This window comes from Linepithema humile, chromosome 1, assembly GCF_040581485.1.
Source record: "Linepithema humile isolate Giens D197 chromosome 1, Lhum_UNIL_v1.0, whole genome shotgun sequence".
Classification (NCBI taxonomy): domain Eukaryota; kingdom Metazoa; phylum Arthropoda; class Insecta; order Hymenoptera; family Formicidae; genus Linepithema; species Linepithema humile.
In genome coordinates, this window is record NC_090128.1 from 30,966,646 (window position 1) to 30,992,060 (window position 25,415).

A 25,415-nucleotide genomic window follows, 5' to 3' on the forward strand; every position below is an offset into this window, starting at 1 on the left:
TGAATTGTCTTCCGTAACCGGTCTCGTGTACTGGAGAAGTAATTGGCGCGCACGGTATTTTACTCCCCCACGTCGCGTCTTAGATTTGGGCATGAAGGATAATGTCGTCAATCTGAAAATTCCAGGCTAAAAGCGTGCGGTGGTCCGCACCACGATTAGCGGGGATACAGAAACCAAGTACAACGTGCGGTGGTCCGCACCGGAGCAAATAGTTCTGAGTGCTGATTCAGAGAGATAACTGGGTGGTTGGGTGTTAGGTAGGGTGTAGGTTGTACACGAGAAAAGAGATCGAATAGTTTTAACAGACACTTTACTGAATCTATTTTATTACAAACTCTTACAGTCAATTAAAAATGTTGCGAATTGTTTCTAAGTCCCAATATTCAAACTGTTCGGGTAATACTAAAAGCCTCTCTCTACTAACTGGCTGACTCTCTAACTAAAAACTGCTTAACTGCCGCTTTCACGGGTGGGTGTCTTCCTTTTATACTCGAAATTTTGGGTTCTGGAAGGGAGACATTCCTTCCGAGGGGTTGCTAATAAAAATAAGATAAAAAAGGTTGTTTGAAGATTAATAAATGGATTGCTCGAATGACATGTATATCGTTCCGTCGGCTTTTCTGTCGGCGAAAATTCAAAGTCTACTATCGCGGTCGCGTGTCTTATCTCGACAAATTTTCGATTGAAGGCCTAAAAGATTATTATGGTACATTCGGGATCTTAAATCATTAAAATAATATTTTTGGAACGTTTCTTTGAATTTTCCCGACTGATCGTGAGAAACTTGTGCAAGGGAAAGATCCGTACAGGACGTAACACATTTATTGAAAACGTTAAATATCAAATAATAGAATATGGAGTTGAAAATATTTACAACAGTGATCAAAGCGGATTCCAATTAGAACTTCATGCCGGTCGTACATTGGCATATAAAGGAACAAAAAAGATTGAATCTGCAGTACAATCCGTATCGGCAACTACGCATAGCTATACTATACAACCTACTGTTTTAGCCGATGGTAGATTATTATCGCCTCTTTTTATTGTACTGAAAGAAGTTAGTGGAACATTTGGTCCCAGAGTGCAAGAAACAATGTTTAAGGCACCTAATATTTTTGTTACGGCTTCGAAATCCGGAAAATTAACAGCGCATTATTTTAAAATTTGGTTGCAAGACGTACTTTTTCCAAATGTAGGTCCAAAATCTGTTTTACTACTAGATTCATGGACTAAACTTTGGTTATTGTCCAAATATTATTCAAGAATCTAAACCAGAATCTACAGAAGATATTATTTTGTTGACTATATCAGCTGGAACAACAGGAAAAATACAACCATTGGATGTATATGGTTTTCGTTTGTGGAAGAATTTTATTAGACACTTTTCTGATACTGTAATGCTTTTAGGTCTGGAAGTCAATCTGCATGCAAAAAACACCATTTTAAAATTACAGTCATTGACTCATAATCAATTTTCATCGCCAAGATTCAGAAATTTATTGAAATACGCATGGTATAAAAGCGGGTACGTAATAAATAAGCCCGAACAATTCGAAACACCAGTGGAATTTTGTTTCCATAAATACTCAAAACCAACATGCGATATTTGTGGCGCACCTGCAATAATTACTTGCGCATGGTGCAAAAAGTCACTTTGTATAAATCACTTTTTTCACGAACATCACCTTTGTGATACGTTTGTTCCATAAATTCATCTGTTTTTAATATATGTTAATATATGTATTATATTCAATATATGTAGTATGTTATTGTTGAAGGTAAAGTTGTAATTGTTTCGACATATATTATTATAAAAGAAATAAAATAATAAACAAACAAATGTTTCTAGTATTGATTAATAGAAAAACCTGAAATTAATTGGATTTTTTTGCATTACCATTGAAAAACAATAAATTGCATTTTAATTGTAAGATTTTTATTTATTTATTTCTCTTTCGATATAATCCACTCTTAAAAAAGGCATGAAAGATCGATACTCGAATGTATCGAAAGTATTGTTGACGCTTATCCGTGACGCTGATTGGTTATCTCGATTATTCTGACAGTTTGATAGTTTAAAAGCAAAGATTATTTTGACGGTTATTTAAAATTTTTAAAATTTTATTAAAATATTTAGATTTTATAATTATTAAATTATTATAATAAGTGCACGGGCGCAGCGCGCGCTTGTATTGTTCTAGTATAACTATAAAAGTGTAATATAGAGGAGATGCCTTGGCAACAACTTTAGTGAACTTTGTTCTTTGACCAGAACATTTTTCCGAATACTTCATAACATGCTAATCTTTATTTCTAATTTTATTCATCTTATCAATTACACATGCGCGACAAACATCGATTACACAAGCGGCACAAACAATGCGTTATGCATATATATGCATATATCACAGCGCGACGCATATAGTGCGACATTGACAACTCATTTCTGAAAGATGCGATTTCGAAACATAATAAAATCATATATGGTTGTATTCAGCGTAAAAAATGCTACAACTTTTGTCATAACAAAAATTTTGAAATTCGTAAAAATAATTAGAAGGGGTAAAGGTAAATTAAAAAATATAAATTTTTTTAAAAATCGAGCTACGCGGTTATAAAGCTCATAAAAGACCACGCAACTTTTATTCGAAACATTTTTTGATATCTCTTACAGTTTTGACAATATTCAGTTAAAACCAAAAAAACCGTTTTAGCTTGTAGGGGTTGTTTCAACCCTAAACGTGCGAGAAAGCACATAAAAAAAAATACGTGTCTCTTATTTTGAGCTACTTTACAACATATTTAAAGCTCGTCAAAATCGGAGGGGGACACTTGGGTCCCTTTCCTTGTTAGATAATAATATTAATAATTCTGTGACATTTTGCAGGTTTCATTAGATTCTCTTTGGGACATCTCATATGAAACGAATAACTTGTTCCTTTTCTGACGTTTTATTGTTATACAATAATATACAATCTAAATTTATATATTCTACTTGTATTTAAATATTTTAAATAAAAAAAAAAAGATTAATGTATGAACATTATTAAACTACATAAGCTTTTTAATAGGTTTGATGGAATTAATTGTTTCATTAATTGCAGCAACGATTTTCTCATTGTCTATTATTGTCATGTGAGTGCCTTCAACATAGTGTATTTCTATCTTTCCATTAGTAGTCTGCAAGTAACTTTAATTTAATTACAACTGTTCTGCTGTATAAATTATTTTTTTTGTACTTCAATTACCTTGTGCAGACCATAGTCTTCTTGAGGAAAAAGTAATGAATATGTCGTGGGCTTTAGAAGTATTATAGGTGATTCGATTTTCGGTACTTGTGTCTCATCGTATTCATGAAGACCGATCAAATGCTTATACATTGTCGTGCACAAAGCTTTTCTTTTGTCAATCATTACTTGTGAGTAAGCCGAAGAAACATGTTTCAAAAAAATTTCTAACTTTTCGTCCCAAGTAGTATTAGTACATTTGTTCAGCTCCAATACAAACTGAAAAGATATACACACTGAAAAGATCAAATTTGTGATTTTTGTCGAAAAATCATTTTTGTGCATATCGATTAATAATTGTTAATTAGTCGATGTTCGCCATTTTGAATTGTGAAATTCTAGCCTCGGATTCGTAATTAGTGACCTCAGAAACCCCTTAAATCCATTTTACCATCTTTTCAAACGCAGATTCTATACGAATTCTAGCTAAAACTCACATCTAAGGGGTAGTTTTCACCCTTTAGAGTGCACCTTTACCGATATAAAAAAAATATATGTCGATTATTTGTCATAGTTCCACAAATGTGCAAAGTCCCATCAAAATCAGTGAGTTCCAACAGACAGTTCCGTAAGTTTACTTGTGAGATATGTCATGATACCGCACCTGACCTAGCAACTTTGACATCGCCTATCTTCGAAACAAAAAGTAGGCTCAATGTAAAAATTTTCTGTGATCAATGTCTCATCATAAACTATCATTTAGCGTACTATTTGGTTCCAAATTCGAGGGCCGCAAATCGGGCGATTATTGGGGTCACTCTTTCTTTTAAGGTCTTGCTCTTGTTCTTTGTGAACAAATTGTATCCTGTGATTAATATCGCATTATCGTCATTCGACAACTTCTTCGATTGCGAGACTGTGATTTCCGAAGGAAGAGTAACGCAATCGAAGCGATCGGTTCTGGTTACCAGAGTAATGTTTGGTTGAAGCAACGGTAGATCACCCAAGATATCGATAAACAGTGGTGATGCTATTTCATCTGTTTCTACTTTGTCATCATCTTCGATCAATTCGATAATATTTACTTTTATCACTTGATGATACTCCAGAGCGAGATGCGTCGACAGCATCACGGCTTCCTGCAAAGAAACCTCGGCTCCGTCGCGATGGGCTATGAATCTATACTCTTCGAGAACGGGCTCCCCCACTGGCTTTCGACGAAATATGGAAGTAGCCTTAATTCCGCGAATTTCCACACCGCCGGATACTATCGCGTCGCATGTTTTGTACACACGCACAGGAAGCTCTAAAAAGATATTTATAAATATTGTATTTTTTTATACTCAAACTTCTCTTACGTTAAACATATTTCTTTATTTGAGAATTAGTTACAACATTTAAATTTACATTAAAAAATTAATATTAAAAAGCTGTTATATAAAATATAAGTTGACAAGCTTACGATAATCATTAGCTGCTGCGTTCCGTATTTGCTGTATGTGAAGTTTCGTATCGATTACCAACTTTTGTATTCCCGTGGGAACGTGAAGACTCCTCGTGTCTATCCCGAAGATTGTCATTTGCAGCATATTATCCATAAATGTTACCCAATTGTACATCCAAGCTATGTGCCCTTGTTTTCCCGTAGTCGACGAACTCTTATAACCCCGAAATATGCCGGCGTATTGATATCCGCGTAATCTGAGTTTCTTGTAGATATCTTTTGTGTTCATTACTTCCTCTTCATTTAACAATTGTTTCGGTAACTTTTCTTCTGTAATATCTGTCGGTTCACGCACAGTGCCAGTGACGACGGCGTTATCTCCTTCAATGACTTCAAACTTTCCAGTTGCTGCAATAAATAATCGTGAATATCTCTTTTTATCACATAAATGGAGTATTATTATTCTTAATGCAGCAAATAAAGTAGCTTATTGAAAAATAGGATTTTAAAATAAAATCTACCTTTCTGCACCTTTATTATTAGATACACAGGTCCTTCTTTTGGAAAGTGCGTTACCCGAATGAACTTGACATTCTCAAAAAAGATCGGCATATCTGTATACGATAGACTTTTCAACAAACCCATTGTTTGCCAAACTAGCATGAGATATCCCGTAGCCGGTAATAACTGTCTTCCGTCAATCACATGACCGCTCATATATTCGTATTCTTCGTCATTTCGCGCAATTTCAACCATCCTTTCTCCGATAGAGAGTTTCGTCAGCATTTTATAACATGTTAAGTACCAATCCTCAGAATGGTCTCATCTCAAAATAAAAATTAAAAATTTCTTACTGTAAAAATAATTTTGTATTCTATCATGTTTAACAAATGAATAATGTGTTCGACATACTTGATTGACGGCGAGATCATCGGCGTGGAAACCGACTAACAGGAAATTTTACGGTCGGATATAGATTTGCTAATTGCGGTTGCAAGCCATTGTTGTACATTTTTCCCAGACCTTGCAAAAATACTTTGACGTTATCTTCGTGATTAGGCTGAAGTAATGTGATGCTGATTGTGTTGAACAGTTCTTTCGTAACACTCTGAACAATAGCATCCGGCGCGATTTCAAAAGTCACTGCGTTTCTGGGAATTAATTGCGCGGTTTTATCGAAACACACAGGACTCAATAGATTATTCGTAAAATATTCCGCGCAAGATAATTTCACGCTGCAAAATAAACTTTGCCATATCTGATTGGGTGTCATTGTTTGCGGTATTATTTGATTTAGGTAAGCTAGAATCGTATCTCTCGCGGGGAAAAGATAACGAGTATGTAGAGGAATATCGCAGCAGTTGACTTCCTCAGTAAATACATTATTGGTCTGCAAAATTATATAAAAAGTATAATTTGTTTAAGTTAATTACACGTATATTCAACAATATATTTAAATGAAATATTAAAGTACCTCTAATTGTTTTGTAAACGCCTTTACTGATTTTCTTAGACCGCTTATGGAGCAAGTATTTTGACTGTTGCTGTAAATTACTTCGATATCTGGTGGGCATATGTTCTTCACATTCTCATAACTGAGACCGATATTCACCATTGCGCAGTTAATTTTTTTCGTTTTCTTCAATCCCAATCCTATGTAATACGAAGATAAAATCACTTGTTCAAGGGTGAAATTACCGGTCGTATATGCGCAGCATAGTTCACCAGTTGAGTGACCAACGACATAATCTGGCACGATATTTACGAATCTTAAGAGATCGATTAATCCCACCTAAAAAAAGAATAAAATATTTCTTTCTATTATTATCAAGAAACATTTACAGAAATTGCGCGCATATAATTTGTAAAAGCAATTTATCACCTGCATCACAGTGATGCCCACAAGTGAATTCAATATGTCGTCAAAAATATCTTTATGTTTACTCGTTAATATGTCAATGATATACATTCCATGTTTTTTTAAAATTGTATCGCATTTTTTTATGGTTTTGGAAAATACTGGAAATCGCAGTAGCGCTTGACCTGTTAACATGTTAATTCGGTTTAATTGCAAGCAATCACTTTTCTAACATATGCAAAAAAGTATCCGTACCCATGCCAATCCATTGCGATCCAATTCCGGAGAACACAAAACAAATCGGTCTTCTCTCACCTGAATAATATTGTATTTCTTTTGCCGCTTTGATCGGCGTTTTGGATTCGACAATCACGTATTCTCTGTAAGGATGATTTTTCATCTCGTCAGCGTAAAGATCATGCAATAGCCGTACATATTCGACGTCTATCGGCCGGTTCTCGATCTAACATACAAATTTTTGCGATGTAAGAGTGCTTTTATTGACTGTGTAACCGCAAAATTTTTATATACTTCGTTTAGAAATGATTCAACTGCTTGTTCGGTACGTCCAGACAGGACAACAAGTCTGGGCAGATTATCATTCGGCGCTTCTTTATTGATTTTTTCCTTTGTGTTACTTCGCATCAAGATGTGGCAATTAGCTCCACCAAAACCGAACGAATTAATACCTATAAATCCAGAAGTCCATGGTGTTGTGTTGGTCACCACGCGTATACTTCCATCTTCAAAAGCCTTAACACTTTTCCGTACTTGTGTGTAGTTTATATTTGGCGGGATTAAGCCAGTTTCCATTGCAATTATCATTTTACGTAAAGTTAATTAAATGCTTACTTGTTGCTTCTTATTATTTTATTAAATTATTTATTAATTAATAAATGTTTTTTATCTTCTTATTATGATGCTATTAATGATTTAGCAGCAAAAAAAATGTTATACAAATTTTTGTTTGTAAGGTATAAAAGTTTCACAAATCTACGATCAAAAAAGTCGACGGCTACTATTGTAATGCATATAATATTTATTATTACCTTAGCAATTTGACACATGCTACTAGCACCTTCAGAATGGCCCAAGTTTGATTTGACAGAGCCGATTAATAGAGGAGTTTGCCTGTTCTTGCAGAAAACCTGCTCGAGTGCATTGATTTCTTCTGGATCGCCAACATAAGTGCCGGTGCCGTGAGCCTCCATGTAGCCTAAGCAAGTCGGTGAAATACCGCATTCATTGTAAAACTTTTCAAATAAAGTTTGTTGCATTTTGCTCGACGGGAAGGTAATGCCTTGTTCCTTGTATCCATCGCAATTAGTTTTCCCGTAAACGACGGTTGCATAAATTCTCTTAGCTACCTTTGCTTTTTGTAAAACTGCGACTTCGATCGTGTCGCTGCGCATGTAACCGTTTGCATCGTTGGTAAAAGGTTTGCAGAATCCGTCAAGTGCTAAAACTCCTGAAATTTTAAAATTATGTTACAAAATCTAATTTAGATATATTTTTATATATATTCCAAATTATTTTTTAATTATCTTTGATATTCTAAATTAATATTTCAATTAGTATAATACCGAGTCTTCCAAACTGCAAAGCTACATAAGGATGCATGCAGAGATTTACACCACCGACAATAGCTGCGTCACACTGTCCTGACCGGATACTTCTATAAGCGATCTCTAAAGCCATGAGACTTGAGCTGCAAGCGGAATCGAATGTGCAAGATGGCCCTGTTATATTTAACCACTGAGACATCCGATTTGCGTACAGAGGCTTGTAACATCCAAAAGCTGCAGCGCCAGCTACCTAATGTGCGTACATAAATTGTTTAGAGAATTTAAATGTTCATTGTATGAGCATTGTACAAGCTGATTTACAAACAAGTGCATTTTTTACAATATGATTTAAAAATGTTATTTTTCAAAATTTTTATGCTATAAGTTTTTGCAGTATTCTTGTTTGATCGATAAGTAATTTTTCGTACCTGTGGTTTTTCAAAAAACCAAACCTTTTCCGCCTCCGACACGCATATTGCGAGAAAAATTCCAGTTTTTGTTCCAGATAAATCTTTCGGATTTATTCCTGCATTGACGATAGCTTCATACGTATGCTCCATGAGCATCCTACTCTGAGGATCCATGATATGGACTTCGTTGAAAGGAATTTCAAAATAGTCTGCATCGAATTTCTCGCAATTGTCAATCAGTCCCATACGTTGAGGTAGATCTGGGTGACCTGTGTATTAAACCGTATATAATAAGTGAACAGTTATTTTCGTTCCAACTAATATAGAAGTTTAGATAAAGAAAAAATTATGGCAATGAAAAAGAAATTTATATAGAACAGTAATTTTATACATATGTTTCTATGAAATATTTTTAATACAATTTTTTATTCATAAAACAAAGAAGATTTTACCATGATTCCATCGGCGCTCCTCATTTGATCCAAGATCCAGTTTGTTAAATAAATTCTCTTCAAGCTGCCTAATATTGTCAGATTTCGGAAATCTACCGGCGATGCCAGAAATAATGATGTTATTTTCAGATTCGACATCAATGACCATGGTTTTTTGATTAGTGTTTATGTTAAACTCAACGACAGTAAATTTTATTTCACTGGTTAACAAAGTCCCAATACAATCAATAAATCTGCAGATATTTTAAATAATTTTTATTTTACGTTTTATATTTACACACTTTTCTTTTCTTAATTTTTAATGATAATATTTAAGTGAGTTTCTGGAACCCAACTTACGATTGCCTGTGCGACTGGCGTGACACTAGTTAATAGCTCATCTTTATACTTTACCTGTTTTTATATAAAAGACATATGTTAATTATTTCTTCACTATTTATGCAGAAACATTATAAATTTACTATTTAAAAAACAATTTATTGATTTGAATAATAATTAACGGTTCGTCATCGTGAAACATTAATGCCACGAGTTTCATTAATGCCACGGTTTTCAAATTATTTGCAATCATTGGTCTGTAAAAGTAAATTTTCTTATTTATCGTACTGTCTGTTGCATTAAGAGACGCGAAGATATGATATGGAAATAAGAATTTTGGGACTAATTGTATATCTAATAGAAAATTATTAATAATTTTTAGTTATATGAACTAGTTACATAATAAATTACATAATTCTGAATAAAGAACTACACTGGTTTTAGAATAAGTAAATTTTTTTACCATAAGAAACAATATATCTCATTAAATAAACATTTAAATAATATAAACGTAGTCCATTGCGTTAACCTTTTGAATACAATAAGTGTGTATATATTCCGCGAAAACAATCGATGTAGCCGACGAACTATTAACATTTGGAGAAAACAATCGATGTGGCCGATGGATATATGCAAAATAAAATTTAATAAAGTATATTCAACAGTATTGCATTAACCTTTGACTAAGGCTTAATAGAACGCAGAGCTGTCGTAACCGGCGAAAATAACGTGATCGGCAAAAATAAAAAGCCACCTCATATATAAGACTGATTTGCTTTATATAAAAAAAAGTATGTTATAAATTTTTTTAACTAAAATTGAAAATTTATTTATTAATTAAATGTTATTATTTTAAAAAATCAATTTTTTAATTTATAATTTTATTTATTTCTAAAAGATCATATATTTAAGAAACAAAATAAAAAAGCCAGTTAAGGAAATATAACATTTTAATTTAAAGAAACAACAATATTATTCTAATTAATAGTTAATATGATTTCCTTTAGTTGCGATAACTTTTTGAAGTTTTCTTGGCATACTTTCAACTAAATTTTGCAAATATTCTAAGTCCAGACTCTCCCATGCTAGTTGTAGCGCTTCAAAATAGGAGTCCTTATCAAGAGACACAGTAGTGTCTCGCGCCAAGTAACATGTAGTTTACTGTAGCAGCGCCAAGTTTTTTTGCGTTTTTTAATAAATATTTTTATTTTTTAAATATTTTTTTTATTTTTTTATAATATATATAGTATATCTAATAATATATATAGTATATATAGTATAATATATGTAAAATATGATAAAATATAATATATAATATAATTAATTATATATACGACAACTTTATGTACAAGAGTTTTATAGAATTAGTTACTCCGCATTTGTCAACTCTATTATTCAGAATCGCCCATAAATTTTCGATCGGGTTCAAATCTAGAGACTATGTTCGAGCTGTTTGATTCGGCAGGAATGAAAAAAAGCTCATCTTTTCTTTGCTGTGTGTTTCGGATCGTTATCTTGCTGAAAAATAAAATTATCTTCTAGCCTGAGCTTGAGTAAAGACTCCTCCAAATTTTCATTAATTATGTCAATGTAGATATCTGCCGTCATAATTTCATCAATCTTGACAAGATTTCCTACTCCTGCCCTGAGAAACATTCCCAGATCCTAATATTTCCTCCACCATATTTTACAGTTTTTTTGAATATGCCGATCTTGAAGCTCCTCTCCGTGTTTTCTCCAGACTCTAATCCGCTTCTTTTGTCCAAATAACTCGAATTTGCTTTTATCTGTCCATAGAATCTTTTTCCAGAAGTCCAATGACATATTCGCGTATTTCCGAGCAAATTACAAACGTTTTCTCTTATTGATAGCACTGATGAAAGGTCGTTTACGTGCAAATCGGCTGTGTAGATTTGCTTCACATAATCTACGACGTACAGTGCGGTTAGAAACATTGAGATAAATGTTTTTCTGAATTTCTCTAACAGTGATTTTTGGATTTTTTTAACTTCTCGGACTATTTTCATATCTTCTCGCTTGGATGTTGCTCGTTTTCGGTCTTTTCCGATTATGTCTGCCACTGATCTAGTTGAGTGGAATTTCCTTCTTATCTGTTCTACCGCTCCCCTGACTTCGTAGTTTTTAACTATGTTTCGTTGAGAAAAACCTTTTTGAATATCCCGCACAATTAGATTTCAGACTTGTGTAGAAATTGATTTTTTTACCATTTTTGACTTCGGAAAATAATCAAAGCAAGCTGGTGTCAAAAAAATGAATGCAATAACGCAAACTAAACACAGTAACGTGAACATGACAAATTTCAAGTTAAACTAAACTGTTGACATGACAACCACAATTGTACACATTATAGCAAACAAACTTTAATGGCTTTTTTATTTTGTCAATTTAATAAACAGCAATATTTAAGAAATATAAGTAAAACTGAAAAATGAGAAATAATTTATGTGATTTTTAAAAGAAAATTTTAACAAAATAAGACATGTGTCTTGGTTTACTGATAAAAATTCGTTTAATATTTTTTCTTTTTATTAAGCGAAATAAGATAACTGAAAAAGTGGCTTTTTATTTTTGCCGGTCACTGTATATCGCTCTACACAACTCTGTCGCGAAACACAATTTAACGAGTTTAGTAGCGCGATCCGTGTTTCATTATTGCCTTTCTTATCGTATCTATGTTAGTACAAAATAGTATGTGATAATGCTGTATCAAGGAGAGAAAATTATTTTGTCCAAAAATACTTTATGTTAATGTTTTATCAAGAATTGGTTTCTTAACTATAATGCATTCCTCACAATCGTGCGTAATATTGCTATCATACATTCTTTTGAGACGAAAAATGAAAATAAGTGAAGACATTTTTGCTTTGTAAGAAAAAGATATTTATGGTTTTTCAATGTAAGGTAAAAAAGAGTCATTATAATAATATTCTATTCCGAAAAATCGCTTAAAAGAAAGTCGAAAAGATAAGAATCATTTTATTGAGTTGCAATCGTATCGAATTCTAACATCAAAAGTTAAAAATATACAATACGGCTGTAAAATTTGTGAATTTTTAATTAATCATTTATTAATAGTAATATTATTTATAGCAGAGATGGTAATTAGTTGCAACTTTCGGCTCGATCTTCTGATTGACGCTTCCCGTCCCTTTTTTGCCGCTCGCATGCTAGCAACAAGTCGCCAAACGCGCTAACACACGCGTAACTAAGGTGCGCGATACTCAGCCTCAGGAGTGTCCATATCACAAATGCAACAAGATAATAAATATGGGACAATAGATTTCCACATCACCTGTGAGGTACTATTGTTGAAGAACGCGTCAATAATAGTACCTCACAAGTGATGTGGAAATCTATTGGGTAAACCTTGGGAATATGGTCCTCAAAAAAGTAATGGACAAAAATGCTCAATTCCCATGTATTTTTGCCTTCTGAACACAAATATAATAATAATATTTGGCGGTCGGCCATATTTTGGTCGCCATCTTGAAAAAACATGCAAAAAAACGTTTTATTACGATTATCTCCGCAACTATTTCCGGTATCAAAAAATTTTTCAAACAAATAATGTAGAAAATGAGATTTACTACAAATAAGGTTATACATATTATTGTCATAATTGCAATACTTTATCCTATTTCCTATTTCCTTAAAAACAACGATTCGGATTGGTTCTCGAAGCCGATTGGTTCCTTGGTAACCTAGGATTTTTCTATATATATCGCTATTGTTCCGAAGACAGACAGAATCGTTCCTGAAGTTATAGCGATTAGAAGCCGAGTCTTCTCAATATCTCTAAGCCGAGTCTTACAAATAGCGAATATATCTGAGCCGAGTCTTATATAGAACGAGCCGAGTCTTATATAGAACGAGCCGAGTCTCGTGACAGTGCACAAGCCGAGTCTTGTTCACTCTTCTGTATTTAAAACATAATAAACGTTTTTATAAACACAGTGCAATTTATGTGAGTTCATTCAATACAATATAGTAGTATTATACTTGATTTATAATTGTCTTCTTAGAATTAGCGCTTTTATTATGCGGCGGCAGCGGCTTTGATCATGCGGTGAAATATTATACGCTGGCCTAGTGCCTACTGACCTAGTGAAACCTTAGACCTGCGATTACTATTCCTCGAAAAGAAATGCAACTGTCGAGCGAGTCATCTCGTCATCGGCATATTATAAAGAATTATATTATTGTAAACTATCGGTGGATATTGATACGATTGTTAGCTAGCGGCGAATAGTTATTATAATAAAATTTAGCGGCATCTTTGATGTAAAGGTATATAAACCGGGATCCCGACGAAGTCGAGCAGTCGAGAAAAAGATCCTGACATTGCGAAAGATTAAAGTTGTATATTCTATAAAGTTTGAATCTTTAGTCTTTATTTATTCTTGCACTCACCACAGTTACATAGCACTACCGTATTTAGTGCTACAGTAGAGTAGCGCTACCGTATTTAGTGCTACAGTAGAGTAGCGCTACCGTATTTAGGCTACTGCTACAGTTTTATTAAAAACGGGATTGATTTAGTTCAGTCTCTACAAAAGAGAAGTGCTACCGTATGTAGGCTTCTATAAATTGATAAGGAAAACACTACCGCATTTAGGTTTCTACAAATTTTATTAGAAATGGGACAAACGATTCGAACAATTCGAATAAAACGATAAACGATTCAAACGATTCGGCTACAGTAAGAATCAATTGCAGTGAGTATTTTGAACAGTACGGTGGATGAGCCTATTACCGTGAGAATATTTAGCAGTCGCGTGGGCTAAACGCCATTCCAAGAAATATTCGTTGTTTGGAAAGACTTCCGAGTGTACTAGAAACATGTCGGATCCAAATAAATTTAAGGTCGTGCAATTGAAGGAAATATTGCAAAGGTGGCAATTATCCTCAATTGGAAACAAAGCGGAATTGATTGCGAGGCTGCGAGAGGTAGATCCAGAAAGCAACTGGATGCGTGAGCTAGAAAGAGCTGAAACGAATGCGGCGTCATCAGTGAGAGACGAAGCATTAGAAGACGATTTCTCGACATTGTCACGAGACAGTGCACGTACACTTATAAATGGAATGTCAGAGGAAGTGCTGAAAGAATTCGAATTACTAAGACGAGAACAACGGCTAATGGAAAGAGAGCTGCAGATCGCAGAGAGAGAGAGAACCAATTATTGCGAAGCAGAACAGACGAAAGCACTCAAGAATCAACATCAAGGCAGTAAGTGAGCTGTTAAGTGAATTCGACGGATCAGAAGGCCTATTCCCAAATTGGGAAAAACAGTTGAGGCTACTGATATCAACATATCAAATAGATATAAACAATGCAAAGTTGCTGTTGGGAACGCGACTTAAAGGAAGAGCGATGGAGTGGTTCCATTCCCGTCCCGAGCACATTAAACTAAATATGGAGGGAATATTGACGGAAATGAAGAAAATGTTTGACCATCGGCAAAGTAAGCTGAAGCGACGAAGACAGTTCGAGGAGCGAGCTTGGAAAACCAACGAAAGTTTCAGTACCTATTATCACGAAAAAATCATTTTGGCAAATCGGGTTTCAGTGGACAAGGAAGAGATAATAGAGTATCTCATCGACGGCATATCCAACATACAATTGAGAAATCAGGCCCGGTTGCAGCAATTCGATTCAGGAGCGGAGCTATTAGCCGCTTTCGAGAATATCAGTTTGACGGAGTCCAAGAGCCGTTCAGAACGCGATTATAAGACATGGAGCAGGAACCAGAAAGGGGTACGAGTTTATGTAAAGAAGGAGACAGGAGAGGATTCCAGTGTGGCGCAAACGAAGATAAGATGCTACAATTGCGGTAAAATTGGCAACATGTCAAAAAACTGTAAGATACCTAAGCGCGAAACAGGCAATTGTTATAGATGCGGAGAAAAGGGACATATGAGTAACGAGTGTACAAATAGAATAGAAGCAAGACAGGTTAATTGCATACAAGCTGCAGAGGAAATTAATGACTTTAAAGAGCAGATGACATTAAAATTTAACAGTCCGCAGTTCGGTTGTGAAATAGTAGTTGACGTGTTAATAGTGTAGGAATAATATGATTTATTATTATAAAGTATTGATTATGAAAAGAAACAAATAAGACGGTATACAATTGTTCGCTTCCGATCGCTTCTCTCGACTAACTCCTTGGATAACGCCTCGCGCCTACTCTTATTAATAAACAAAAACTCCCGTTTCTAGGCGTGATAATTTTCTATCAGTCAGCGCGGGAATATTCGGATCCCACACTCGGCCGTCCTGCATTAACATTCGCCTCGAATGTTCTCAGTTGCGATCTCTGTTTCGCTTTCGCTTGAACTTCTATCACTATCATCGCAACGCAACCAAGGCTTCATAAAGTCCGCTGACGATGACGTTTGTCGTGGTCCATCGTGTTCGCCTACCTTACAAACCAAATAACGATTATTTCGTAAGACTTTTGATATCTCGTAGGGCCCAAAATATTTTGCAGCAAGCTTTATGCCCGGAGCCGATTGCGTACGCTTTATCGCTACAAGATCTCCTTCTCGATAATTTAAGGCTGCTTTTCGTTTCTTATTAAAATTTCGTCGATTTTCTTGTTGAACCTTCGCGATACTCTCTTTTGCCTAAACTCACAACTCATCACGGTTTTCTTTGTAGGCTAACGCCCATTCTTGTTCAAGTAGTTCGCGAATATTATGATCTTCGCGTAATCGTGGATGAGTGCCGAACAATAATTGAAACGGCGTCATTGAGATACTTCGCTGTATCGTCGTGTTAAAACATTGTTGTGCAATATCTAAGTATCTATACCATTCCTCGGATTTCGGAGCAGCTAACTTAGTTAACAAAGATATAAAAGTATGATTAACGCGCTCCACCTATCCGTTTGCACGCGGTATTCCTGTTGTCATTAAAACGTGTCGGATATTTTCTTGTTTACAATATTCCGCAAAGTCTTTTGTAGTAAACGCAGTTCCGCGATCTGAAATGATTCTTTGGGGGTTTCCGAACACTGTCGCTTCAATCGATCTAATACTTCTGCTGTTCCGGTGGACTTCGTTGCATACAACCACGTAAACTTACTAAAACTGTCAATCACAACAAATATATGGCGATAGTTTTTTCGCGTTGACGCTAAAGGATCCAAATGATCAACGTGATACGTGTCTAAAGGAACTTCGCCCTTATCAATAAGTAGCAGAAAACCTTCTTGTTTGCCGAAACGCTTATCAGCTAATATACACCCAGGGAGAAACGTAAAGTCGAATAGATGTCTAGTTGACGTCTATTCGATAGATCTAAAATAAGTTGATTTTTGCATCTCGGTAGACGTCGAAATGGTTTCTATTAGACACATCTATTAGACGTCTTGTAGATGTCTTATAAATGTTGATTAGACGCTTTATATAAAGCTTATATAAAGCTCGTATCAAACCATGCATTAACAATTAAAATTGAAATTTGACTAAACAGAACAAAGAAATTTTAGTCTTCTGTCCTGATTAATTAAATTCCAATCTTCAATCTTTAATACGTAGTCTGATATGGGCTTAACCCAACGGATTGTTAATATATATTAATGAACTGTCAAAATTATAGTCTCGTGTAATGTAATGTCAGATTTATTTATATGTAGTACATAAGTACATTGTTTTATTATAATATGCAATATTGTTTTAAGGATCACTGAAACATATACTGAGAAAAAATACAGCATTGTAGGATGCTTGCGCATTTATATCTTTAATATCATTTGACGCATACACTACAATGCTGTATTTTTTCTTAGTATATGTTTCACTGAGCCTTAAAACAATACTGCATAATATACATTTAACACAGTACATAATTGTAATATATATAATATAATAATATTTATAAGATTTCTAAAGTAGGTACTTATATTACTACAGTAGAATATATTATACGATACATTTCTACATTATTCAAATTTTTTTGCGAATACATACACAATATTTAATTATATTTATTATAAAATTTGTTAAGTTCAATTTTACTAATACTCTAATAAGATAAAAAATAATCTAATATTTTCTAGATCTAAAATTTTAATAAGACAAAGTTGACAAAATCTTTAAAGAAGTATAATCTAAAAATTGAGTTTATACATTATTAGAAGTAAAACAAACAAAAGGTTTGTTATTGTTGCGTTGCTATTTTGTACACTTGTATACAATTCGCACTTAAAATGAGAAGAACGTTATATTCAGGCGTTGGAGAGAAAAAAGAACTAAAGAGTGTACAATGCGATGCAACGCGAACTTTTGCAAATGCGAACTAACCTAAAAGCGTAATATTTTACTTTAAAGTACACAAAGATATTAAATCACAAGATAAAGCACAATCAATTTTTCCTTGGGAAAAAAATCGTGCACTTACCGGTTTCTTTTCATTATCCATTTTTCACTGTTTTATAGCAGCACACACGAGACACAAGACAGCACAGCACGTGAACACGTGAATAGGTTACGGCATTCGCGCGGCAATACTTGTTGAGCCTGAGCGGTATGAAAGGCAACGTAACCAATCATATAAATGATCGATATTGATTGGTCAATATAGCACCCGCAAAAATTAAAATTACTAAAACAATTTTTCCGTAAAAATATTATATATATATATATATATATATACACTCACCCGAAAAAAAAGCGGTACACTGAAAATGTGGGAAAAATTCATCAAATTTCAACTGACGATAACTTCGTAAATAATAAAGATAGAAAGTTCTATAAAATATGGAAATGAAGCTAAAAATCTCTACTTTAAGAATCAATTTATTTCAATGTTGCAAAATAAATTTATTGAAAATGGCGGATGACAAAGCGCGAGCATGCAAAATTGAAAAATAATGGTTCGAGTTTGCGACGGTGCACGGTATAAACAAAAAATTGTAGCTTATTGGGATCAAAAGCGTACGAAAGTACAGAGTCTCCTCTTTAAAATGCTTTTTTATGCATCTTGATACGATGATTTTTCGCCGAGAGATTCGCATTTGAAGAAAAAGGCAGATTCTTACTTCAAATGCGAATCTCTCGGCGAAAAATCATCGTATCAAGATGCATAAAAAAGCATTTTAAAGAGGAGACTCTGTACTTTCGTACGCTTTTGATCCCAATAAGCTACAATTTTTTGTTTATACCGTGCACCGTCGCAAACTCGAACCATTATTTTTCAATTTCGCATGCTTTTGCTTTGTCATCCGCCATTTTGGAGAAAGTTATCACACATTATTGCGTTATGAATTTTCGAACACTAGACATCCAAACTTTTAAAATGGTTTTTAAAAAATCCTGCTAGCTGTATTACGTGCCGAGATATTCAATTTTGAACCAGACCGAATTGCAAGAATAAGAATTCTGTGGTTATCAGCTCCGCGGTATTTTAAAACTCCAAACTCTCCTTACGGTTATAAGTGTCAATTCTGCTCTTGGCGTTACCCAGGATCAACGGCGTGGACGTGGCAGAAATCTGATCCCGTGTGCACATGTTGGCACGTGTGTATGTGTGTGTGTGTGTGTGTGTGTGTGCGTGCGTGTGTCCGTGCGTCCGTGTGTGTGTATGTGTGTGTGCGTGCGCGTGCGTGCGCGTGCATGCGTGTGTGTGCGCGTGCACCACTGGGATAAGGACCTCATGGCTCGTTAGATCCACGATATTTTACGACTCCAAACCCTCCCGGTGGTGCGTGTACAATTGTGTGTGCGCGCGCGTATATTAATAATGGGTATGACCTCCTCGTGCGCGTATTACCTCATTCATGCGACGAGGCATACTTCTTATTAGTGTTCTAATTTCAGTCTGCGTAATGTCATTCCACTCTATTTCAAGAACTCTTCGAAGTTCTGGCAATGACTGAGGAGCAGGTATATGATTTCGTACTTTTCTGTTAATATTGTCCCATAGGTGTTCAATGGGATTTAAATCTGGACTCATTGCTGGCCATTCGAGTCGATTTATGCCAACTTCATCGCAGAAATCAAGCACTTTTCTCGCAACGTGCGGTCGAGCATTGTCTTGCATAAACAAAAAGTCCTCTCCGATGAAGTGCGCATACGGAACAACGTACGGTATGAGTACGTCTTTCACGTATACATCTGCGTTCATGTTTGCGTCAAAAAAGTGGAGATCTGTGTGAGCATTCGCAGAAATTCCTGCCCAAACCATTACAGAGCCACCATTGTAGCTAGGCCTCTCACTTACAGTACAGTCTGCAAATCGTTCTCCAACGCGACGGTATACTCGTTCTCGTCCGTCTGAAGAATACAGACAAAAACGAGATTCGTCGCTAAAAAGAACGGTACTCCATTCTGCATATGTCCAGCCTGCATGCTCGACAGCAAAATTGAGTCGAGTTACGCGATGGCGACGCATAAGCGAAGGTACATTTGCTGGCCTGCGCGGAAAAAGACCGTGTTCCGCTAATCTGTTTCGAATAGTGTCAACGGATACATTACATTCGCGGACATCTCTTAAATTGTTTCGAATTTGAACAGCCGTTCGATGTCTGTCTCTTAATGAATTTAAAACAATAAATCGGTCATCGTTTTCATTCGTACAACGAGGACGTCCCGAACCAGGTCTTCTTTGGACAGAATTAGTCTCCAAGTACCTAGCATAAGCCCGTTGCACGGTTGACACTGATAAATCAAGTGCCTCAGCAACGTACCTTCGACTTCTCCCATCTTCAATTAACGCTACAACTTGAGCAGCTTTTTCAGGACTTATCGTCGCCATAATTGACCAATAATTTCAATGCGAAAAGATTAATTATTGTTTACTTTGACGAAGTCGTACGAATAAGTAACGCGTCTCGAAAGAAAAAGATCAAGAGAAATCAAGCACTCTTCTCGCAATGTGCGGTCGAGCATAAACAAAAAGTCAGGGCGGAGAAATCACAAAAGATCTGCAGACATCTCCTTCGGATGCAAAACAATTGATTGAAAAATAATGGTTCGAGTTTGCGACGGTGCACGGTATAAACAAAAAATTGTAGCTTATTGGGATCAAAAGCGTACGAAAGTACAGAGTCTCCTCTTTAAAATGCTTTTTTATGCATCTTGATACGATGATTTTTCGCCGAGAGATTCGCATTTGAAGTAAGAATCTGCCTTTTTCTTCAAATGCGAATCTCTCGGCGAAAAATCATCGTATCAAGATGCATAAAAAAGCATTTTAAAGAGGAGACTCTGTACTTTCGTACGCTTTTGATCCCAATAAGCTACAATTTTTTGTTTATACCGTGCACCGTCGCAAACTCGAACCATTATTTTTCAATTTTGCATGCTCGCGCTTTGTCATCCGCCATTTTCAATAAATTTATTTTGCAACATTGAAATAAATTGATTCTTAAAGTAGAGATTTTTAGCTTCATTTCCATATTTTATAGAACTTTCTATCTTTATTATTTACGAAGTTATCGTCAGTTGAAATTTGATGAATTTTTCCCACATTTTCAGTGTACCGCTTTTTTTTCGGGTGAGTGTATATATATATATATATATAATATTAATATAATATAATATTAAAGAACAATTTATAATTGATTATAATTATATATGCTGCTGACAGCCTCGGGTAAAAGAGGACAGACATAATGCTATCTCTTTCTTTTTGCAGGTATAGCTATCGATCATATATGTAGACATCATTATTAATTTTATAATCTCCAAAATCATGACAGACAGAAATTGATTCGCGCAAATACAAAGTAAATATTAATATTAGACCAAAAATACATTTTATGAGATTATTTTTTTAACCACAAAATTTTTGTGTTTTTATCCTGATGAGGCTATGACTTAGTTTACACCGATTGTTTAGTACGCGTATCAAATACTAAATCTGCTTCTTCGATAGGTATAAATCGTTTAGTGTAAAATCTACACCAATCAAAGAAGCTGATTTAGTATTTGATACGTGTACTAAACAATCGGTGTAAACTAAGCCTATATTGCATTAATATATTTACTTATTGTTAGAAGTCTATTAGACATCTATTAGATGTCGAAAGATAATTTGTAATCTAAACAGTGTTTGATAAACAATACATCGCTATTGTGTAAATATTAAGTTTTAATTTTGTATAAGGAAATAAATGACACAAAATTACATGGCATCTAATTTAGATATTTCTAGACATTATTTTAGACTAGATGGCTCCGACATCTAATAGACGTATATCCGATCTTGTGTTTCTTTCTGGGCAATCTACGCAATTTTTAATGATCTTTTCGATCTTCGATCGCAAATTCTGAATGTAATAATCACGCTTAATAATCGCTTCCGTTTTCATAATGGAAAAGTGTCCTCGTTTATGCGCGCGTTTAATTACTTGAGAACACATCGCTTTAGGAACTACTAAACGAATATCACCGTCGACATCTCTAAACAACAATCCATCGCGTATAGAATAACCGTGAGTTTTATTTTTCTCCGTTAATTGGATAATTTTCTTAATGTTTTCATCCTCGAATTGAGCCTTTCGAAGTCGTACTGTTAAACCGTCATCGCTTTTGTCTAACAATAAACACATGGGTAATGGATTTCGACTTAGCGCGTCGATATGACTCATATTTTTACCTGGCCTATGCTGAAGTTTATAATTGAAATCTTCTAACATAAGTGCCCATCTCGCTACTCTTAAACATAAATCTTTCTTTGACATGGTCTGAGTAAAAGCGCGACAATCCGTAACAATTTTAAAAAATATTTGTAATAGGTATACTCGGAATCTTTTTAACGCTTTAACGATAGCGAGAACTTCCAATTTGTAACTTATATACCTTTGTTCTGTCGGAGTTGTTTTACCACTCGCGAAATACACAGGATGCATTGCATTATCATCAATATTTCGCTGTAAAAGGATAGCATCGTATCCATGGGATGATGCATCTGTATGAAGTTCAGTTTCTGCGCCAACTCTATACAACGCTAACACGGATTTGTTTGTGAGTATTAACTTCAATTGATTAAATGCATTTGTTTCTAACGACTCAAATTTAAATTTAGTTCCCGTCTTTAATACATTCGTGAGAGGTCGTGCGATAATTGAATAACCGGGAATAAACTTTCGGAAGTAACCCGTTAATCCTAAGAACTGTTGTATTTGCCGCATGGTAGTGGGTGTTGGAAAACTCTTTACCGCTTCAGTCTTGCATTCCGAAGGACGAATATGTCCATTTTCTATTATATGATCTAAATAATCAACTCGTGTTTGCAAGAAGTTGCATTTTTTCCAATTGATAATTAATCCGTTCTGACTCGCCACTTTTAATACGCGTTCAAGTTTTTCGAGCCCACTATTGTAATCGACTGACGGAACTATCAAATCATCCATGTAAACGAGAACGACATGATCTTTAACCAATTCTTTGAAAACAGTATTAATGAACTTTTGAAAGACGGCGGGCGAATTGCACAATCCGAACGGTACTTTATTGAATTCATAGTGCCCATCTGGCACCACAAATGCCGTATACTTTTTACTTGATTCTTCAACTAGCACGTGGAAAAACCCATTTTTCAAATCAAGAGTACTAAATATCTTTGCATTTCGTAACGCGTCTAGTTGATCTTCTACTAATGGCAAAGGGTAACGGTCTTTAATCTTTTTATTTAACAGTCGATAGTCTACACAAATTCGCGTTGAACCGTCCCTTTTTTTAATTAGTACAACCGTGCTTGCGTAATCAGATACTGAGAATCGAATAATTCCAACCTTGAACCATTTTTCGATCTGAGTATTTACTTCGTCTTTTTCGGCAGGAGTTAATCGTCGCGGTCGTAAATTAATTGGCTCTTCGTCACTTAACAACAATTTTATTTGTATACCGACATTGCGCGTTTGTTCCGGCTTGTAATTATCTATTAGAGACTATGCACCTTTTGTGTGTGCTTACTACTTTGCACGTGTGACAAATCTACCGAATTAATATCTGGTTGTCCATTGAGATCTGATATATTTCAGCAGGAACGTTACCATCTTCATTCACGGGACTAATAGTGGTAACACCAAGCTTAACGTTTAATTCGACGGTATCTAGAAAATCTTTCCCGATTAGTAATCCGTGTCTCGAAAGTTCGTCTGAAATCACGTGAATAGTTATCGTATAAGAATTTCTGTCGACAGTTAACTTAGCATGAAACTTCCCGATAGTCGTATTCTGTCCTTTACCTATCCCGCAAAATGATATTGACTTACGCTCGAGCGTCGGTGATCCGATTTTAATAAATTCGTCGGCTCGCATAATCGTTATATCACTACCCGTATCAATAATTGCTTGTACCGGAGTATCGTTTATTAACACGTCTTTAGAATGTTTACGCGGTTGAGAATTTATTAGTGCGCAATTAGTCGTCACTTTCTTTTTACTCGGACAATCTGAAGCTACGTGCCCACGCTCATTACACTCGAAACACTTGACGCCTTTCTCTTTCGAAGGACAATTCGCAATAACGTGATCCTTTTCGCCGCAATTGTAACAACGCTTAGCCGACACATTTTCTTTTTTATTGCTCGCGGTCTTTTTCTCACTTTTATTGTCTTTATTGTCTTTAAAACTTTTATCATTCTTGCGCTTAGCACTATCGTCGTTAGTCTTAGACGTCGTTGATGAAGTCGTATATCGCCTATCCTCCAATCGTATCTCGTCAAAAGCTTGCAGCATCTCTTCTCGCGTGGTAAAGCCCTGGACTCGAGCTAGGTCTCTCAAATTCATGTCCGGGATGCCATCGATGATGTATCGAAGAATCTCGTCTTCGTTCACCGCAATCCGGTTGGCCATTATCACCTTTTCATGAACATAGTCGTGGAACGACTCGCCTTTCTTCCACGTTCGATCCTCAAAGCGTCGTCGTAAAGTAATTTTATTTGGTCGGTGATGGAACATGCCGCGTAATCCAGCCAATAGTTCATCAGATGTCATCGCAATGTAATCGGGTTTAGAGTGAAACCAATCCAATGCACGTCCTTTCAATTTTGTGCCCATTAGAATCTTCGTCAGGTTATCATCCAAGTCATACGCCTCTCGCAGGAAGCACACCTGTCTTTCCCGTGTTTTGAAGTCCTCTGCTCGGCCATTAAATTCACGAAGAAGATCGGCCACCGCTGTAATATTTACTCTTGTTCGCGGCACCGATGCGTCCGATGCATTATCTGTAGCTCGATCACCTCTTGTTCTCGATGTTGTCGCCTCGTTAACAGGCAGCACTTCGTTACCTCGTGACAAAGTCACGAAAAAGTTCGAGCTCGCGCTGCACTAACCTGAGTTCCTTTTCCGCTAATTCCTTCTCTCGCCGATATAATTTGATCTCGCGCTGATGAATTTCTCTAACCTCTTCCTGTTCGTCGTACTGACTCGCTTCTTCTGTTTGATGCGTCCAATCATCTCTGGCGTCGTTCATTATGGCCGCATCATCCGCTGTGCCGCTTCCAGTTGCCATAGCTGTTTTCTCTTTTTCACTCGCACGTGACCACTCACCGCAAGGGTCAATGCTTATTAATCGCTTTACTAGTTTAACTTTAGTACCCGCAGTATTGAGACCTCTTTTCTTTAAGATCTCCTTCAGTTCGACCACTTTAAGATTTTTCAGATCTTTCGTTACCGAAGCCATTCAGGTTTTTCTCGTCGTTGTAGTTTTCGTCTTTATCTCATATCGCGATAACACGCGGAAACACGTCGTAGGAACAGCTTTATTCGTTTCGCACCCTACCTCTCGGCACGCTCACGAATCGTCGTATCGTCGTATCGCCGTATTGCTGGTAGCCCGAAAATTACTCACTTTTCTTCGTACCGCACGTCGTCTTAACTCGTCGTCACTCGTTATTATAAATCGTCGTCGTACACCAGCGTAAATTCGTTTTTAGCTCACTCAATCCCGTCACGAGCCCCCAAAAGAGTGTTCTAGGAATAATATGATTTATTATTATAAAGTATTAATTATGAAAAGAAACAAATAAGGCGGTGTACAATTGTTTGCTTCCGATCGCTTCTCTCGACTAACTTCTCGGACGACGCCTCGCGCCTACACTCAAAAAAATATTTCGCTGATGTAGTTAGATTTCTAGATATCGCAACAAGAATGTATCGCTATTTT

At 35.6% G+C, this 25,415-nt stretch overlaps 2 protein-coding genes and 2 long non-coding RNA genes across 4 annotated transcripts in view; 1 reads left to right on the plus strand and 3 right to left on the minus strand.

Annotated features, from left to right (window-relative positions):
* Positions 1–1,570: 1,570 nt before the first annotated feature.
* Positions 1,571–6,096, minus strand: LOC136998463 (fatty acid synthase-like). The gene is made up of 6 exons (XM_067351134.1): positions 5,584–6,096; positions 5,193–5,497; positions 4,690–5,079; positions 4,313–4,533; positions 3,249–3,506; positions 1,571–3,180 (listed from the first exon to the last, which is right to left on the minus strand). The coding sequence occupies exons 2-6, from the start codon at positions 5,455–5,457 to the stop codon at positions 3,052–3,054; spliced, it is 1,263 nt and encodes a 420-aa protein (XP_067207235.1). The 5' UTR covers positions 5,458–5,497; positions 5,584–6,096; the 3' UTR covers positions 1,571–3,051.
* LOC105678596 (fatty acid synthase-like) lies at positions 5,600–9,104 on the minus strand. Its single transcript, XM_067347976.1, has 9 exons — positions 8,957–9,104; positions 8,523–8,773; positions 8,113–8,344; positions 7,579–7,997; positions 7,061–7,282; positions 6,845–6,992; positions 6,554–6,714; positions 6,146–6,463; positions 5,600–6,061 (listed from the first exon to the last, which is right to left on the minus strand). Exons 1-9 carry the CDS (start codon positions 9,102–9,104, stop codon positions 5,600–5,602), a joined length of 2,361 nt encoding a protein of 786 aa, XP_067204077.1.
* An 8,284-nt stretch (positions 9,105–17,388) lies between these two features.
* On the minus strand, positions 17,389–17,889 carry LOC136998465 (uncharacterized). The gene is made up of 2 exons (XR_010889046.1): positions 17,700–17,889; positions 17,389–17,602 (listed from the first exon to the last, which is right to left on the minus strand). It is a non-coding gene; the product is annotated as an uncharacterized lncRNA (long non-coding RNA).
* Positions 17,890–18,397: 508 nt separating this feature from the next.
* The window catches only part of LOC136997203 (uncharacterized), a 228,001-nt gene continuing 220,983 nt past the window's right edge, over positions 18,398–25,415 (plus strand). Inside the window, exon 1 of the long non-coding RNA XR_010888006.1 lies at positions 18,398–19,183. This is a non-coding gene — a long non-coding RNA (uncharacterized lncRNA). The remainder of the gene's footprint in view (positions 19,184–25,415) is intronic.

Excerpts from the sequence above, each read along its gene's own strand:
- LOC105678596 (XM_067347976.1), bottom strand. The coding sequence starts at position 9,104 with ATGGTCATTGATGTCGAATCTGAAAATAACATCATTATTTCTGGCATC. Across the intron at positions 7,998-8,112 it reads TTTGCAGTTTGGAAGACTCG|GAGTTTTAGCACTTGACGGA; the intron begins GTATTATACTAA and ends TTAAAATTTCAG. Across the intron at positions 6,464-6,553 it reads TGGGCATCACTGTGATGCAG|GTGGGATTAATCGATCTCTT; the intron begins GTGATAAATTGC and ends TTCTTTTTTTAG.
- LOC136998463 (XM_067351134.1), bottom strand. The coding sequence starts at position 5,457 with ATGCTGACGAAACTCTCTATCGGAGAAAGGATGGTTGAAATTGCGCGA. Across the intron at positions 4,534-4,689 it reads CGCAGCAGCTAATGATTATC|AGCTTCCTGTGCGTGTGTAC; the intron begins GTAAGCTTGTCA and ends ATATCTTTTTAG. Across the intron at positions 3,181-3,248 it reads AAGACTATGGTCTGCACAAG|ACTACTAATGGAAAGATAGA; the intron begins GTAATTGAAGTA and ends AGTTACTTGCAG.